A 17,743-nucleotide genomic window follows, 5' to 3' on the forward strand; every position below is an offset into this window, starting at 1 on the left:
ATGCAAACTCCCCTCCCCACAACGATACCACGTTACGCGAAGCATCCCCCAGGCATTATGGGCATACGTTACAGGCAACCGCACACGTACACCTTTACAGGTACGCTGACGCTGCTCACATCTCACCCCGGTTCTTCCTAGCGGCGTCTCTCTCGAGAACGCTCGCGGTCGATCACCCCTCGCCCCCCCCCTCCCCCTCCCCCTCACCCCTCCCTCCATCCGCGTCGAGCGATACGCCGACGTCGAATGACGTCACAGCCGTGCCCCCCACCCCTCCTCGTCTTTGGCATCGTCCGCGCCTCTGTAGCGGCGTGACGTATGCGGCGAGATAGGGTGTGACGTCACGGGCGGGGACTTCCGCCAGCTCGGCCATACCGACTGTTCCGCATTCCCCCACGGCCGTTCCCGGCTCTCTCGGATCTCTCCCGACGGCGAAGTAAAACGACGCGGTGACTTCACCCTGCAGCAGCCGAGATCCTGTTACCGGTTGCACGCGGCGACTGTACGACGCAAAAACAATCCTCGCCCTTTTTTTTTTAAAAACTTCTCAAATGTCACCTAAGTTAACGTTGCGAGTGAGGAGGTTTTCTTTTTTTTAACCTCGGTCTCGAAATTTTAGTTCAACGGTTATATATGGAGGAAAGTTATTTTTAAAAATAACGTCATCGTCAGGCACGTAATTCGAACGATAATCGCTAATGTTGACCAATTGATAAGATCGCCTGTATATTAATGTGTATGAATTATAATGCAAAATTCGATGCACTTGACAATGATGTGATTGGGGACTTCTTGACAATTGAACAGCTGAGTTCATCGATAAATTTTATTTTATGTAGGGGAAATCAGCGTGAAGTGGGGCACTTGAGAAACGAAAATGATTATAATGGTTATTCGAATGATATTTTTATACTCCTATTTACATACAATAATCGTCAAAAATATTCCGCTTTCTCGGCTCGTGAAAAAAATTCGTGATGATGTATATATATGTAGTAAATATTCAAATTTGACCTGAATAAACGATAATTCACGTGTCTTTATTTTATACTAATCAACTGCTTGTTCAAAGAAAGTAGCAAGTTGAATTGAATTTTCTATTATTTATTTTCTTTCAAGTTATTGATGCGAATGAATAGATCATTTCATAGAGGAGCTTTCTAATTTATCAACGAAAAATGTCCGTTTTCAAAGCCATCTCACAAATTCGAGATAACGAATACCGATTCAATTTGAAAGCTAATAATAATAATACTGATATCGATGAAAAAAATTAATTTAAAGTCTCGGACGTATTTTTATTTCCGATGGAAAGCACATGCAAATATGAAACGCCCGCGTATACGAACAATTCATTGTAACCTACTACCGAAGCTGATCGATGAGGAGCAGTTTCTACACAAGTAGCGTGGACCACCCATCGTGGTTGAGGAAGTAGCCGGACGGTTTGATTTATTTCTTAAATTCTGACAGTACGAAAGTGAACGGGAGGGAAAAAGGGGTACAATTAGTTTGCATCTACCAATACGATTATCATGTGTTTTATTGTTTGACAAGATATTACAAACTTTCACATCGTGAAAATAATCTTTCTGGGTCAATTTCGGCATATAAACTCAATTAATCCTCGTGCATCTGATTCTTGTACACAGCGTAGTCCAACGCAAATAGACAACTCGTGTTGTTTATGCGCATACCTATATTATATACATGACGTATAGGCGTGTAAATGTATTTTTTCATTCGTATACGAATCAATAATTTTTCAATTATCATTCAGTAGACACTAAATTATTGGAAATGATCTGTGCAAATTAAGCTAAAGAGAATTTTATGTAGGAGAGTAATAACCGAGTCACGTTGAATATAAAAAGTTTTAATAACCGTATACAATGCTACAAATACATCAAGTTCTTAAGACATCTTTTTATCTCACCCTACTCCACCGTTCTTCTCTCGTTCCACTGTTCCTAACGGCCCATGCAACTTGTCGAACACTGCCTAATAAGCTCGACTTCATTTTAAGTTTTGTCGTAAGTTACATTCCAACTGATTGTGAGTATAATAAGATGATGTCATCTTATAATGCTGATGGATTCTCTGTAACTTCTTGCGCGCTAACTTCCTGCTTCGTTCGCCTTTTGATTGGGAGGGCCGAGACAACCACGCTTCCAATTCCAAGGGTTCGGATGCCAATACTTTGGATGTGCTACATGCTGTAATAATATGTAGTTTGCACGGACTCGGCAATAATAACTGTAACCACGACTCTTTGTTTACCGCAACGTCCGTCTCAGCAGCGGGACTCGGCTCCCACTTTTCTCCGTTTCCGACGCTACCCGATCGGCCGATCCGACCGGATCAAAATCTGGCCTCGAAGGCATCTTATGGCATGAGCGGAGAACGGAACTACCGTTTTCTTTACTCACGACTCGCGCTGCTCACTATCCCACGACTTGGATATTTCACGCCGGTTTCGTGACGTGCAAAATTTATACAATAAACAACAAACTAAACACTCCTCAATGAGCAGACTCTCTATTGACCTTTTCTTGGAATCGCGTTACAAAATTATAATTACCGATGAACGATCGACGCCGAATTAACAACGCAATAATCAAATTATGTCATTTCTGTTTTCAGCCGTGAAATTTGGACGCATGTCAAAGAAGCAGAGAGAGCGGGTTGAGGAGGAGGTCGAGTATCACAGACAACAGTTGAGGTTAGCCGAAACGGCGCCCGACAGCAGCGGCTTTGAATCCCAGACGCCGAGCAGTTCGGATCAGCCTTCCTACAATGGCGGGTTTGTACATTACATCCAAATGCATGGGGTATACTTTCTACGGATGATTAATTGAAAATTTGCTGATATCAGTGACCATCTACTGATTCGTGGTCGGAAATAATCGGTACACCAACTTTCACGAGCTCCAAGGGTGACCAAAACGGCAAAAGAGCCAGGGTATACTCCGCCTAACATCCCGCCAGACCTTAAAATTATAAGAGGAACACACGTGAAAAAGTAGGGCAAGAGGGAACGAACCCAGATTTATGGTTACGCGAAAGTGCATTCCACCCCTACTGATCGGAACGCGTGACGAGCAGTCGTTCAATGAAACTTTACCCAGTAGTGGAAAAATGTTCTCCCAGCATGTTTCTACCTGCACCCGACATTACTCGGCACAGATTTCTATATCCCCGCTAACACCATTTTCGAGTTCGTAAACTGCGCTAGCACTTTCGTTCCTCTCTATATAATACGTTGAGTGTTTTTTCTCGCACTTCGTGTAGGGGTGAAAAAAATTGAAGCCCGTAGACGCGGTGGAAAAAAAGTAGCCAAATGGGGGGGGATATTTTCTTTACAACGTCCGACATAAAAAAAAAAAAAAACGCTACAAATCATTGACGAGGAATTGCCAAGACTCTCGGCTCCGTTCGTAATAAATAATGAAGGTACGATGGTGTTTATCCTCAGCTATCCATACGGCGGCAGCGAGTACACGTCCCCAGTTTCGGGAACCGGAGGACCAGGGTATTACGGCCATCCGGCTATGACCAGCTACAACGAGAACAACGACTATGCCGATAGCACGACGCCTTACGACCATCGGCCGACGCAGACGCAAGTCGACCACGTTACCCCAGACACGCCGTCCGTAACGGCGACTGGAGGAGTCTTGTCGAGCGGCATCCCCACCGGTAAGCTTCGAGTTACGATTATCAAATGTCCGTTCTTCAATTGCGGACGCAACAATTATTCATAATTTTATAGGTATAAACTTAGGTCGATGATCAGGCCTCACCTCTCGCGAATCAACTCTCCGAGATGTGCACCACCGATTTCCTTCCTTCTGTGATACTTTATGCAGTACATCAAAAAAGATGAGACATGTTTTTGTTTTGTACCAGTCCAGCCTTTCACCTCTAAAGCTTACCCGATAAACGTAAGGGATTCAAACCCTGAAAGTAACAAGCACTGTATATATTATCCTTTTTTTGATAGTGAATAATTTCACTGTCGAGCAATCTAGAAAAGTTTTTTTTTGGGACAAACTTCCAGAATGTCTTTTACACCTTGAATGAAAGAATTGGCTTACTGGAAAAATACGTGTCTAACGTTTTTTCATGCACTTCAACATATTAGAGAATGATGGAAATCGATGCGGTACCTGTCAGAGAAAGATTATAATGGTTCAATTAATCACGCACTGATAAAACTACCGGACTGCCTTCGAGGGGAAATTACCATGCATATTATATTCGGTTGAATGAACCTAAAAAGTCATGGGGTCAGTTGTCAAATTCACTTAAAGTCGCACGACTTAACTCAAAGTTCTCATAAAGCACAAATCTTATTAAATGACGCACTCACTTCATCTCGAAATGAAAATTCAGTATCACAGCGGGCCTGACAATGCTCTCTGATTACGGCGCAAGCCGATATAACTAACATCGTTTAAAGAATATTTTGACAAACGTTAGGTAAGTCGCTGTCATCGACGTCTACCGGAAGTAGCACTGGTGGTGGAAGTGGAGGAGGAGGAGGAGGAGGAGGTAACGGTGGTAGCGGCGGTGGTGGTGGTGGTGGGGGCGGGGGTGGGGGTGGGGGTGGTGGTGGTGTTGGGGGTGCGAATGGTGGCTCCTTAAGCGGAGGCGGTATAGTTGCCGTGAAACAAGAAAGCTCGGTTGAACTGGCTGGCCTTGGTCACGGTTCCTACACGATGGTGGACTCTACGACCTTTCTGAGCAGCCAGCAACAGCAGAGGCCAAGTAATCCACCGGAAGAGGACGAAGTACCAAGTCTGCCCAGTATGTCCCATACGAGATGTGAGGCTATGTTTGTGTTTCTCTGCACGTGCATGTCTTTTATTTATACCTACTCATATCTCGACTATCACAAACCCGAGCAGCTTTTGCGGCAAAGCGTGTGACGAAAATAAGATACATTGAAACTGGGAGATTACGAGTAGGCGCTCCATAATGCGCGATTAATCGTTTCTCAAATTCAATCGAATTGCGATGTGCTTGTAGCATGTATCCCAAAATCTTATCAGGTTCCGTATAGTTTCATGTATCACGGTTACGGGACACAAGGAAGGCTTTGAATTCCAATGAAATTCGATAAATTTTTCAGAGTCTGATAAAACCCCGTCAAATCTTGTAAGAATCTAATGAAATGTATTAACATTCTTGTGGAATCTTCAAACTTGACAAGGGCTTGGGAAATTTTATCAAGTACCCGTGATGTTTTGTCTTAACCTACGGAAATCCTCTGAATTGTTTCAAATTACGTGTAAAGATAAAATCATACAATCTGGTGAAATCGCACTTGGTTCACTAAAGAGTCAATTATACTTCGGGAAGTCTCCTGAATTTTTTTGATACAAAATTTTTCAACGCATCAACTTCCCTTGATGGTCGGTACAGTCTATTATACCTCGTAAAGTCTTGGAAGCTGATATTTTCGGAAATTTTCAGAAGCTTGAAAAATTTGAAGCCGGGCATTGCCGGCATTTTTCGATGTGATTAATATTTACGTAATTAAAACACCGTTTCCATGGAGATTTATACACTATCTACCAATTTCTTGCAAGTTTGAGCTGAGAATAGTGCTACGAGGCGTCACAGTTCGAAATCTGTAATGTATGGTCCTTTTCCACACGTGTACAAATCTTTCGTAACTAAACATACATTTCGATACTGATCGGTAAAAATGTATTAATGTAGACAATTTCAACGACTTTTATAAATTTGAGAAACAAGATACGTTAGTCACACTCCATTCTGATCGGCACATCTGCAGTTTCTAATTTCTGATAGCTATGCTTTACCGATCGGTTCGAACTCATTCAATCGCCGAAATGCAGTATTCTTTACCCACGGTATTTTCTACGCTGATAACTTAACTCTTAACTCATTAGTCTAATCAACTACCCTAAAAATCATTCGCTTCCGATGTCGCCAATGTGACATCTAACTGCTTCTTGTAATAAACAGCTTGCTAAGAAATGCATCACGTTTTCGTCAGTGTTACGAACGAATGAGTTGGCAATTGCATGACGGTATGGTTGTATATTATTCATAATCGTATAGTTTATCGTACACAAACCAGTCCTATCAGGTCTCATTTTCAACACTTTAACATGTCTTGATTGTTATTCGTCACAGCACTATTGGCGTACGATAATTTTATACGATCGGTAATTGAAAAGTCAAATTCCAACGTAGCATGCACAGAGTTCAAAAAGTTTACACCCGTAACCTGGCTTTCGGGAATTGTTATAGACATCAAAGCTAACGTTTGAAAGTTAACCTTGCTTTCGCTCTTGAGCTCACAGCTAATTCATTTTACGAGGCTGCAGCTAGCAGCCAGAATTAGCAACCGAACGTTCCAATGTTCATTCAAATACGGTAGTGAATATCGAAAATCAATATTTTTTGAAACACCTTAAATCCCCGATACCTTTATACAATTATGAGACTCAAACTGAAATGTATTTTTCTATTTCCAAAAAATTTGACACGTTTAGCCGCTAACTTTGGCTGTTAGTTTCAGCTTCGTATCCATTTTACTGATCCCTAGGTTAAAGGCAATTTTTCATTCGTTGAAGGCACAACGACCACCGTTTGCGATTGGAAATTCTGCTATGTAAATAGTTGACAGATTGTAGTGTAAAGCGTTGTTTGCATCCGTGTCGTCCGTTCGTTATAAGAATGTCTTAACGTAGTATAAAGATACGAGAGAAGACGAAGGGCTCGTATTAAAGATGAGGTTTGTTTCGTTTCTCGCAGATCCCGCGCAAATCAGCGAGCTCCTTTCAAAGACAATAGCAGACGCCCACGCGCGGACGTGCCTCTTTTCGACGGAACAGATCCAGGAATCGTTCCGCAAGCCGCACGACCTCCCCAAGCTGATATACTACAAGAACATGGCGGACGAAGAGGTTTGGCTCGAGTGCGCGCAAAAACTGACCACCGTCATTCAGCATATTATTGAATTTGCCAAAATGGTACCAGGATTCATGAAGCTGTCACAGGATGATCAAATTGTTCTACTTAAAGCAGGTGAGCGAACTGTACATGTGTGTGTGTGTATATGGGTATATATGTATGTATATATGCAACGCCGATATCGACAGAAAAACCTTTTCATATGACGTATTCATGAGTCGTGCATATATGGATGAGGTTCAATCTAAATTTCAAGTGACACTACAGGCACTCGAGTGATGAAGAGACCACGGTTTTTGAAATATTTACGGAAATCAGGAAAATGTTAATAATTAGTATCAATGACAATTCCTAATAAACAATACTATAAACGAAAAGTTACCTTTACGTTATGGGACATTCAATCTTAGAAACAAAAGCTATGTACAAAAGTCATATATCGATCTCAAAATTGAATGATTACGTTCAACATTTTTAAAATTTTTTTTTCAACTTTTCGGAAAGATTAATATTTTTTTATGTACCTGTAATTTTAACCGGGTTCGACAATCAATACGTGCAGTAATGGCAACTTCCTCTCAAATAAATTTAATACCTATTTAAAACGCATTTATCTGCATCAAATGGAATATACAACACAGCCGGAAATTAGTGGTTATTTCGTACGAATAAGCTTGTAATATATTTGATGTGAGTAAATTATGTTTTAATATTGTTTGGAACGGGGAAAAAACAACGAGTGTTTCGATTTTTCCGTCTGAGGTAAACGGAAATAAAAATTTCACTTTTCAGGAGCAATTATGCGATCAAGTTTTTAATCGATTGAAATGAATCAAGTTATTCCGATTGGAAATACTCCGTTTGACTCGTATAACTCCGCTTATATCGTGTAAAAGTATTTTATTTTTCGACGTCGATAAGAAAAATATTCATTCGCGTTCGAGTGCCGACTTGGTTTCTTTTGGTGACCTCAATTTGTGGTGAAATAAACATAATGTTGCACAAACATCTTTGATCGTGTCTTATTACGCTAAATTTCCTACTCGGTATTTTCCACGCAGGTTCCTTCGAGTTGGCGGTACTTCGAATGAGCAGGTATCTTGATCTGCAACAGAACTGCGTCCTCTACGGTGGGACAATGCTGCCTCAGGATGCTTTCTACACCACGGACCCAGTCGAAATAAGCCTAGTCTCCTGCGTCTTTGAGCTCGCAAGGAGTGTCGCCGAATTGAAACTGACAGAAACCGAGCTCGCGCTCTACAGCGCCGCGGTTCTCCTCAGCCCTGGTGAGATATACCTGTTCCGACATCTTTCATCTTATCTCTTTCAAACTCTCAAACCTGCGTCGCTGTTCAAATGAGGGGTCATTTGCTCGATGAAATCATAAATTCAACAGTTCAAGATCAAATTGTAAATTAAAAGGCACTACGATTGAACGACTGAAATCGTCTTTGAAATAACGACGAATCAATAGAGATAATTGAAATCATTGCGAATTACTAGATATATCACACGACAGCGTTGAAGAAATCGTGAAAATCATTGGCAATCTTGCTGTAAACGCCAAATGGCTTCAACTAATTGAAATTCTATTTATTTCTGTCTTGTCGCATTCTTTCCTTGATTTCCAATTAAGTCCACCATTTTGAATAAAAGTCCTGTTCTTGTTAATATCTGTTTTCTGGTTGCTCCAACGTAAAAAAAATGCTATTATTTTTCACGATAGTTCGATTATCTTCTCTATTGTATTCTTTCAAAACCGTACTCATGACTACGGTGAAAAATCCCAGGAAGAAAATGGATTAAGAATATTTTTTCACTTCACTTGAGTCGAAGAATCTTAAGTTTTGGGAGGTTTGTTTGTACTACGAAGACTACTGTTCAGACATTGTTCGAGCAATGAGCAAAAAAGCAGAAAAACATCACCCTAATTTGAAACAGACGAGTGACCAGCCCCCTTGACACACATTTCGACGTATAGATCTGAGAGTTCAAACGGATGTTGCAGATCGACCAGGACTAAAGGGCCTCCAGGAGATCACGCGACTCTCCCAGGCAGTGCAGAGAGCGCTGAGGGCGGAGGTCGACCGCAACCACGTGTCGCCGATAAAGGGCGACGTAACGGTCTGCGACGCGATGCTGGCGAAGATTCCGCAACTCCGTGATGTATCCGGACTGCACATGGACGCCCTCGCCAAGTTCAAGCGCGCCCAGCCGCTCCTCGAATTTCCGGCTCTTCACAAGGAGCTTTTCAGCGTCGACAGCTGAACGACCGGCGCAACGCGAGGCTTTCCGACGACGGTCCGCGTCGCGAATAGTGCCTGAATTGGAGGCCTTGCCGTGTCGAGGTTTGTATGCACATCTTCACGATCACGGAAACATTACCCTCAATTTATTCGAGATAAAAAGATTTTTTTCAACACCTCCTCGGAGAGTTCGATTTTCAAAGCCGGTGGAACGTGAGTAAAGTGACTCATTTCCGAACAGTGCGGTAAAACGATGCTGGCGCATGCGCTCAACTGAAGTGATCCGTTTTTCACACTATGATTCTCTTTGGCGCATTCGCACTTTTGACTACCTTAATTTTACGCACACTGTCATTGGCGTGAGTTACTTGACATCAATTTTAAGCGCCGTCAATGGCACCTACGGTCCTTCCCCAAGCAAACTTTCCTTCGCAGATGTTGGAAAAAAACTTGCGTGTCACACGTGCGGGTGAGTCACATCTAACTAGTGTGATTACAGCGCCCGCCTTTGTCTTATGCTGTAAACTTCACACTCATGGGAAATTGCCCACTTGCCGCACTTATAACACAATATTCTATACTTGAAGTTAGCGAGAAAATTTATTTCAAACAAATAACATTTTCATTCTAGGTTCCTATTCAAATGTAAGATTTTTTTTTTTTCTTGGCTCAATCCGTGCAGAATTTTATTACTTTGGACCGTGTCATCTTTGTCCATTTCTCGACGGATTAATCACATCGTTGTTCGGTCCTCAAGGTTTCAATATTTTCACGGACTTTGTCCAGCAATTTTACAAGTTGCGTGTGAGTCTCAAGACTTCGTAACGGTTAGCACGGAGAAGTCGATAGTTTTCACTGAGGACATTTGATTATTTACTGGGACAACTTCGCGATTTCATTCATGCACATTTCACGGGATTTCAAGGGAGCTTAGAAAATCATGCAACATTTCAACTGCTTCAAAGAATTCAGAAAAATTCCCAGTACATCACGAACCTCGACATGATTCCACAGGACAGCACTTCACAAAATTTGATTTGGTCTTCTGAGAACTTGGAAATACGAAAGAAAAAAAATACTTGGACTACCTGATTCGGTTCATTTGATGCAAATGATATTTCGTTCGATCCAGTGGGTCGGGATCAAAACTTGGAAGGGTATTTCGAATGGCCGATATATAGAAATTTCAAACATGCGAAAATGAAATAACGAAAGATGAATTGTTCGAAATTTTGATACTTGCAAGTGTCACTTATTGGTATAATAGTCATTCTAATTGGTGACACTTTCGAAAATTAAGATTTCGAACAATTCATCTTCAACAAAATTTCAACTCAAACGAAATAAAAATCCAGCTTAAATTAGCGTGCGACATTCAACTGAATATTATTTGTTTCAGATAACGTGTGATTGAATCACACTAATAAACTAAATTTGCAATTTTAAAATAGCGTAAATACCAAATGATATTTTCATTATTTCATTCGAACATATGGCTTAAATGAATCTACATAGGTACGATATCATAGGATACCATCAGATGCTACGAGGACTTCATAAACCTTGATCAGACGCCACAACTTATGGACATGTAACAATTCATGAGGACATCACTAAACTTTCACTGGTTTCACGGATTTGAAAATATTCAAAAACGAGCCGAACACTTCAATGACCTTCATAACATATTTCATACGGTTTCATGAGATTTAAAAAACTTTCATTCGAACTTGAGAGATTTTACATGACTCGAAACAATTCACGTTTGAATCGAACTTGAATCTAACTTGTAACGCCGCTGTCTATCTAATTTCAAAAGTGGTTAACCCCTCGGTTCTAAATAAGGTTCCTCTTGACAGAATGGCCGTGATTAAACCGCATTTAGAGATCGCAGACAATTTTTAAATTTACCAATACACAAAACATTTTCGGCGATTATTTATTTACCAATATAAAACAAACAAAGACTACATAAAATCTATCTACTTGCAGTAAGAGCTGACTTGATATCGCGTTTGCATTTCCAAAGGCGTTCAGATTCGCGCGATTTAGTGTTTTTCCAAAGACGAATTATCTTTTCGTGTTAAGTTTTAAATATTGCCGTCACGGTTCAGTTTTCTTTCTGCGTATTGTAACGTGATTAAAAATCGAAACGAACTCAATTATTTGTTGCCGACACTTTAACACTTATCACCTTGTTATGTCCATGTAGAAGACTTGTTGCGTAGGGCAATCACAATTCGACTTTTTTTTGCATAATACTTCATAAATCCTTTCATCCGTCACACAGAACTAAATTTTCCCGCTGATCAATTTTTTCCACACCGCCAAGAGCCGCGCGAACTTGTAAACGCAATCACGTACCTAAGGGTTAGCGGATTCCATCCATCCCAACTTGACATTTCCCATTTGAGAGATTAGCAGAATACGGCAATCTAAATAAACGTAAACACGGCAAAAGTGTATAAAAAACAAAAAAAAAAAATTAACTCTCCCTGAATACTGATCATTTTAACTAGTGCTTTTCTTTTTTGCATAATTTACAAACGTGAAATGCAATTATCTACCAACTAGGTTTAGCATATTCCAAATTACGCGTTATTATTATTATTTTGGCGAAACACATACACGTAATTATAATATTTACTATCTATTTGCAGTATTCCATTGTTTTTTCTCATACTCTTTTATTGTTACTGAAGTTTTTATATTGCGAGTAAAACTAGGATATTAAACAAATTTTCTACAATTTCCAACTTGGCGTTAGATGTCTATTATCAAGCAAAAGTATTAATTGAAACGGTTTCAATAGAATTATAGAGAGCCCGAATCTTTGAGGAAAAAAACGATACAGTTTTGAACAAATATTTTATGACCCAAGAACAAAGAAATCTTCCTGTAACTATATCGTACATAATGTATGTAATAAAGATACATACATGTATTGACCGAACGGTTAGGCAATCTTCGAAAATTTCGTAGCATGTTGAAATTTATATAATAATGGACGAATTCTATTTGTTGCAGATTATTTCCTTCGTATTGAACGTATTGGGCCTTAAATAAAAATAAAAAAATAAAATAATAATAATGATTAAAAAAAAGTTAAAGTAAAATAATAAGAAATAACCTTGTTACATATAAATTAAAAAAATCTCTATACATATATACATATATATATGTATATATATAGTATATATTTATATATATAATATATATAGTATATATAATATATATAATATATATAAATATATAAATAAATAAATAAAACAATATAAAGTATACATATATGAAAGATATGCGTGTATGTTTGGGTACGCGCGTGTTCGCAAGCACTTACGTATATGCGTGTACACCCTATGTATACATATATGTATACCACACACACACACGTAAACACATCAAAATGATATTATCAGTTGGGATCAGGAAATCGTGGTAAATAATAGAAATGATAATTAAGACTTTGCTCGTAATACGCATGCGCGAGAAATTGGTCCGTCAAAGTACGATTCTGTCTAACTTCATCGGCACCGTCTCCACATACAGGGACTAGCAATATTATGTTAATGTTATTTATGTACGTATCATATGTATAGGGTGTGCACATTATATACAGATATTTGTATGCCTGCGCGCCTGTATCTGCGTATACATGTATATTAAAGAAAAGATGAAGCTATCGGTTGTTATGATACATAAAAGTATATATTGACTAATATCATTATACAAAATTGCCAGCAAAGTGAAGACGATTAACGCGCGCGTTCGAATTTCACGCGTTGCATGCCGAGCTTCTTATGGCGGGTTCAATGAAGCTCGGGATGAACTTCGGCTGTGTCCGTTAAAACCCACGTCGTATTTTATTATTATCTTATTGCACTATTACGATTAGTGAATAATTGTACGAAATACGGGTGAAAGAGAAAAGCGCGTGTCAATCGAAGTCACGTTGCGCTGGACAGTCCGTGGATGAAAGACTCGTTGGAATACGGTAATGAATTACCTGTAGTTTACGTTAGTAGAGCCAACAATTATTATCATAGACGATTATCGGACGCATAACACGTTTAATATGGATCGGACGAAACCTTGCATTACACATACACTTGTGTGTGTAATTCGGAAATTAGTTGACGATCGCTGGATCTGTGTTACGTGAAATGATAACAGATTATAATATACACGGATAAATAATTGAATAAATAAATATTTAAACACATGCATTATACATAGATTTATAATAGCGCTTAGCTTTACTCGGCACTGTCATTATCTAGACTGGACGATACAAACTGAATGCGGCTGTTGAGAAGAGAATAAAATTAATTAAGATGTAAAGTAAATAACGCGACGGCCTTCGTCCCCGGACTGTCCGCGGGCTTCTCGTAAGCGTAGTTAGACTTTAATTGTACAATTAACAGATTAACGTTTCGGTTAACGCACCGTAAAGTATATTTACAATATCACACCTTTTACGCCCTCGATAAGACGACGTTACTTTCTACCGCTTCGAGATCCCACGGTTGTTCTGCGATACAGGTATAAAACGACATCGAACAGCTGCAATTTTGTTTTCCGATCCTAAAGTAATCCTCGATTCACGTACAGTGTCCGTAATCGTGCCACCTTCGATTTACGCCCTAAATGTTTTTAATGTTTGCCTGAATTCGTATTTCGTTTTACCATTTTGACTGCATGCCTAGTGTACTCATACTTGGAGGTGCAAAAATCATTCAAGCACGTACTGTGGATAATAGAATACTTGCTGTAACGATATTTATAAAACACGTAACTATTAAGCACGTAGAGTCATGTACGTATCCTGTATTGTCAGATATCGCAGTTTTTCTTTCACGATACGAATGCGTAAATTGGTACAAGTGCACTCGGATTATCCCACGCTGATGCCAATCTATTCAGGAAGTTATTTTCAAATCGATAGTTCAAATTATTATTTTATCCTAACAAGTTAATTTTAAAAAACAGAATTTTTTTCACATTTTGAGATGGACAGATATAAGAGAGATGTGTTTTCGTTTTCTATATTTAGGAATTTAACTGTTTTATTTTATTTTTATTTTTTTATCTTTTTTCCATAAACAAATTTTACCATAGCAATTATTTTTTTCTTCTTTTTATAAACAGAAATTGACTGAACGTCGAGTTTACATTTATAGTTTTCCTCCTTTTTCAGCATAGTTGTTTACGCGATGTTTATTACGGTTAATGTTGACAAAAACTACACGTATACGTATTTTATTCAAGTTTACGATTTTTACCACAAATTTGCTATCAGCGGTTGAAAATAAATAACAGTCGCTACGAATTTTCGTGACAGTTGTAGAAACATCCAAAAGTTGTTTGCTTGAGAAAGTTTGGTAAAAAATAATTTCTTTCATATTTTCTTTTATTGTAAGACAGTTTGCGGTAAATTTGAATTACATATTGCCGAAATTTTCAAATTTTTAACGATTACCTAAACAAGCTACTGACACGAATCCCAATTTTTTCCTTAATGTTGATCAAAATTTTGCACATGCGTATGAAGAAAATCAAAGCATTCTTGAAAATATCAATAAGACTCCTATGCGTCAAAACTCTCAAGCAACGTTTTGTGGGATTAATAACATTTCTTAATCAGTGGCATAAATTTTGGAAACATCATACAACGGCATGATAAAAATGGGATATCCGGTGTATGAAATGCTCGTACATGCTACCAATTGAATTTGGAAGTAACGTCTACACGTTGATGTAAGGTCGCTGGTTATTTGCGCGTGTATCTCACGAGTACTCCACCTTGAATATTCCGTCATGGAAAAAGCCGGAAGTGGGAAGAATAAGGTGCGTCAGCTGACACGTTAATGGTAGCGGAAATAAAGTATAAATATTATTCTATTGATTAATGATTACGTAAATGCAGTTCGTTTATATTGTAGGAAAGAAAATAAACCCACACAGAACACATAACAGACACGTTACACGTACACAAAAACATGCAGACACAGAACACACGTTGCGACTATAGAAGTTATTACGATTTGGTGTTCAATTTTATAATAATATATATACATACACTCGTGTATATATATATATTAGAGAAAGTTGACAGATTATTTAATATGTGTGTATATATATTTTTACAGATATTTTATACATATATATACACACATGTAAATATATGAATATTATTATTATTATACATATATATATATAATATGTATAAATATATATATATATATATATATATAAAGGAAAGGGGCAGCGATTTTCGACCGATCGACAAACCGACGCTGAATAGGTCGATATTTTTTATACCATAAATTGTTAATTTGTTGTAATATTATTATACGCGTTATTTTATCGAGTTTATGTACATGTCTGTATATTATTTATATGTATATTTATGTATATGCATAAATATAATATATACATACATACATAAATCTATACGTTGTAATTTCGTTGTTCCCAAGTTTTTGAAAACCAGTGTTTGAAAGGCGACAGGCTCGCCGAATCGATCGAAGATCGACGCCTCTCTGCAGGTGCATATATATTATAATTCGATTTAGCTTTAACATCTAGATATTCAATATACATATTACATAAATGATTGTTGTGGTTGCCACGATGGTTTCTTTTCTTTTAATTCTTTTTATTCTTTCTTTCACTTTTTTAGATATAGGAAGATATAGGATCAGAGAGAAGGAAACAGAACAAAATTTTTTATTCTTGTTAATATTATTATTATTATTATTATTATTATCATCATTATCATCGTTGTCGTCATCATCATCATTACAACGGATCTTCGATCGAAGTAACGGATTTTCTGTTTCAACACTACCATCTTTCGAAATCTCTCGAAACGTGTTACGAATCACGTCGCAGACTCCATTACATTTTATAACTGCATTAAACTGCAGTAAACCGGTGTTTACTAGATAATATTGTAAAAACGAATATAAATCAAGCCCGAGGTTACGGATTAATCGGTATAAAGCAGACTTAATTTAGAGGTTTCAGAAACGTTTCTCCTTCCCAGCTTTATATTTCCATTGCACTACGATCTAAAGCAAAAAGTAACGTTCATCGGTATGGGTACAGATAATTTGGCCGACACAAGCAAGCATCTGTCACGCAATTATTGCAGCCCAAGGTTGTAATTTATCCGACGCTGGGCATTATGGTTCGACAAATCACTTCTCACGTGGAGCTTCGAGTCTTGTTTTTTCGTAGATTTTGAACCTAGAAACTAACTTTTGTTGACAATATTCGAATAACTTTGCGGTCATTAATTCATTTATCTTTGCTACCGATAGGATAACGAATGAGACACCTTATCAGCTGTCCAAATCGGTTCACTGATTTCTCAACCACAATTACTGTCAATCGAATTGTTTAACTACTTTCTCACGGTCAAGTAAAATAGAAAAAAAAGACATGTTAACATCGAAGAACAACTTAACATCCTCTTGACGTGATCCTCGATCTATTCAATTATCATCGTGGTAGATGAGCAGGAAAAATCATTCGCTCTGAACTGATGATTACCTGAACGAAAGTGGATCATACTCACGACTAAAAAACTAGGTTCGTTGAGTTCTACGAGTTTTATTCAACGCCGCAGAACTCATCAAGTTTCCATCTCTCCTACCTGAGAGTCGGATGACGATAAAAACCCTTCGGTAGAAAATGGGACCAGTAACTTTTCTGTTTCTCCCATTAGAAAAATAAAATAACAATATTGATAATAGTTGCGTTCATCTAATGTCTGATGGTGAGGTGAATATGAATGACATACGTTTACACTTATCGAAATACATCATCTAATACTAAATCATAACTTACGTACCGAAATTTGAAATAATCCAAGTTTCTTGTTTCTGAGGAACAAGCATTCCGTATGACGAACACAAGAGGTATCGTCTATTTATTCAAAATGAAACCGTTTCAAACTGGTTGAGAAGAAAATTTTGACATCATTTTGTCTTGATACAGATCCTCAATATCTCGTATACTTCTACATTAGACTATTTCAGATGAGGCTAATGTTGTTTGATGTTTTTTTATTCCGTTGCTGGACCAAGGTTGGAACATCAGTTTTAACCGACCTAAAAATCTTATTTACACGATTGTATCCATGTAACATCGTGCTCACAATTATTTTGTAAATTTCGCGACCAAACTTCAATATATATATTTTTTACAGTTATTGAAATGAGAAAAGACAACATGCAATGAGGCGCCTCAGAGACTTCAATTAAAAATTCCTTGTATTCTTTGAATAGATTTTGTGTAAGCCAAAAACCAATGCTTAGGCCTTGTTCCACCGCGACGAAAAAAAAATTTAACCCAATTTGAAACAGTCGAGTGTACATGGGTATGTTGAAGGTACTCCCGAAATAATTGATTGTGAGTGAGATTAAGAGCTCATAGCGAGTCTGAGGAAGGAAAGGATGGGTTGATTTTTGTAACCACAGAAATATATAAACCAGCGATGTGTTCCGTCAACTCAAGATCGTCGAAAATGCTTTCGAAAC

At 38.2% G+C, this 17,743-nt stretch overlaps 1 protein-coding gene across 8 annotated transcripts in view; it reads left to right on the top strand.

Annotated features, from left to right (window-relative positions):
• Nucleotides 1-12,266, top strand: part of LOC124180123 (probable nuclear hormone receptor HR3) — a 156,131-nt gene extending 143,865 nt beyond the window's left edge. For 7 of the 8 annotated variants that reach the window (XM_046565230.1, XM_046565224.1, XM_046565229.1 and 4 more), the window contains 7 exons: nt 2,644-2,803; nt 3,476-3,699; nt 4,483-4,827; nt 6,793-7,065; nt 8,013-8,237; nt 8,960-9,299; nt 12,225-12,266. In XM_046565230.1, the coding sequence (XP_046421186.1) occupies nt 2,644-2,803; nt 3,476-3,699; nt 4,483-4,827; nt 6,793-7,065; nt 8,013-8,237; nt 8,960-9,219 (1,487 nt within the window). In that variant the 3' untranslated portion in view covers nt 9,220-9,299; nt 12,225-12,266. The remainder of the gene's footprint in view (nt 1-2,643; nt 2,804-3,475; nt 3,700-4,482; nt 4,828-6,792; nt 7,066-8,012; nt 8,238-8,959; nt 9,300-12,224) is intronic. The other variant, XM_046565231.1, reaches the window with a different exon arrangement.
• Nucleotides 12,267-17,743: the final 5,477 nt, after the last annotated feature.

This window comes from Neodiprion fabricii, chromosome 4, assembly GCF_021155785.1.
Source record: "Neodiprion fabricii isolate iyNeoFabr1 chromosome 4, iyNeoFabr1.1, whole genome shotgun sequence".
Classification (NCBI taxonomy): Eukaryota; Metazoa; Arthropoda; class Insecta; order Hymenoptera; family Diprionidae; genus Neodiprion; species Neodiprion fabricii.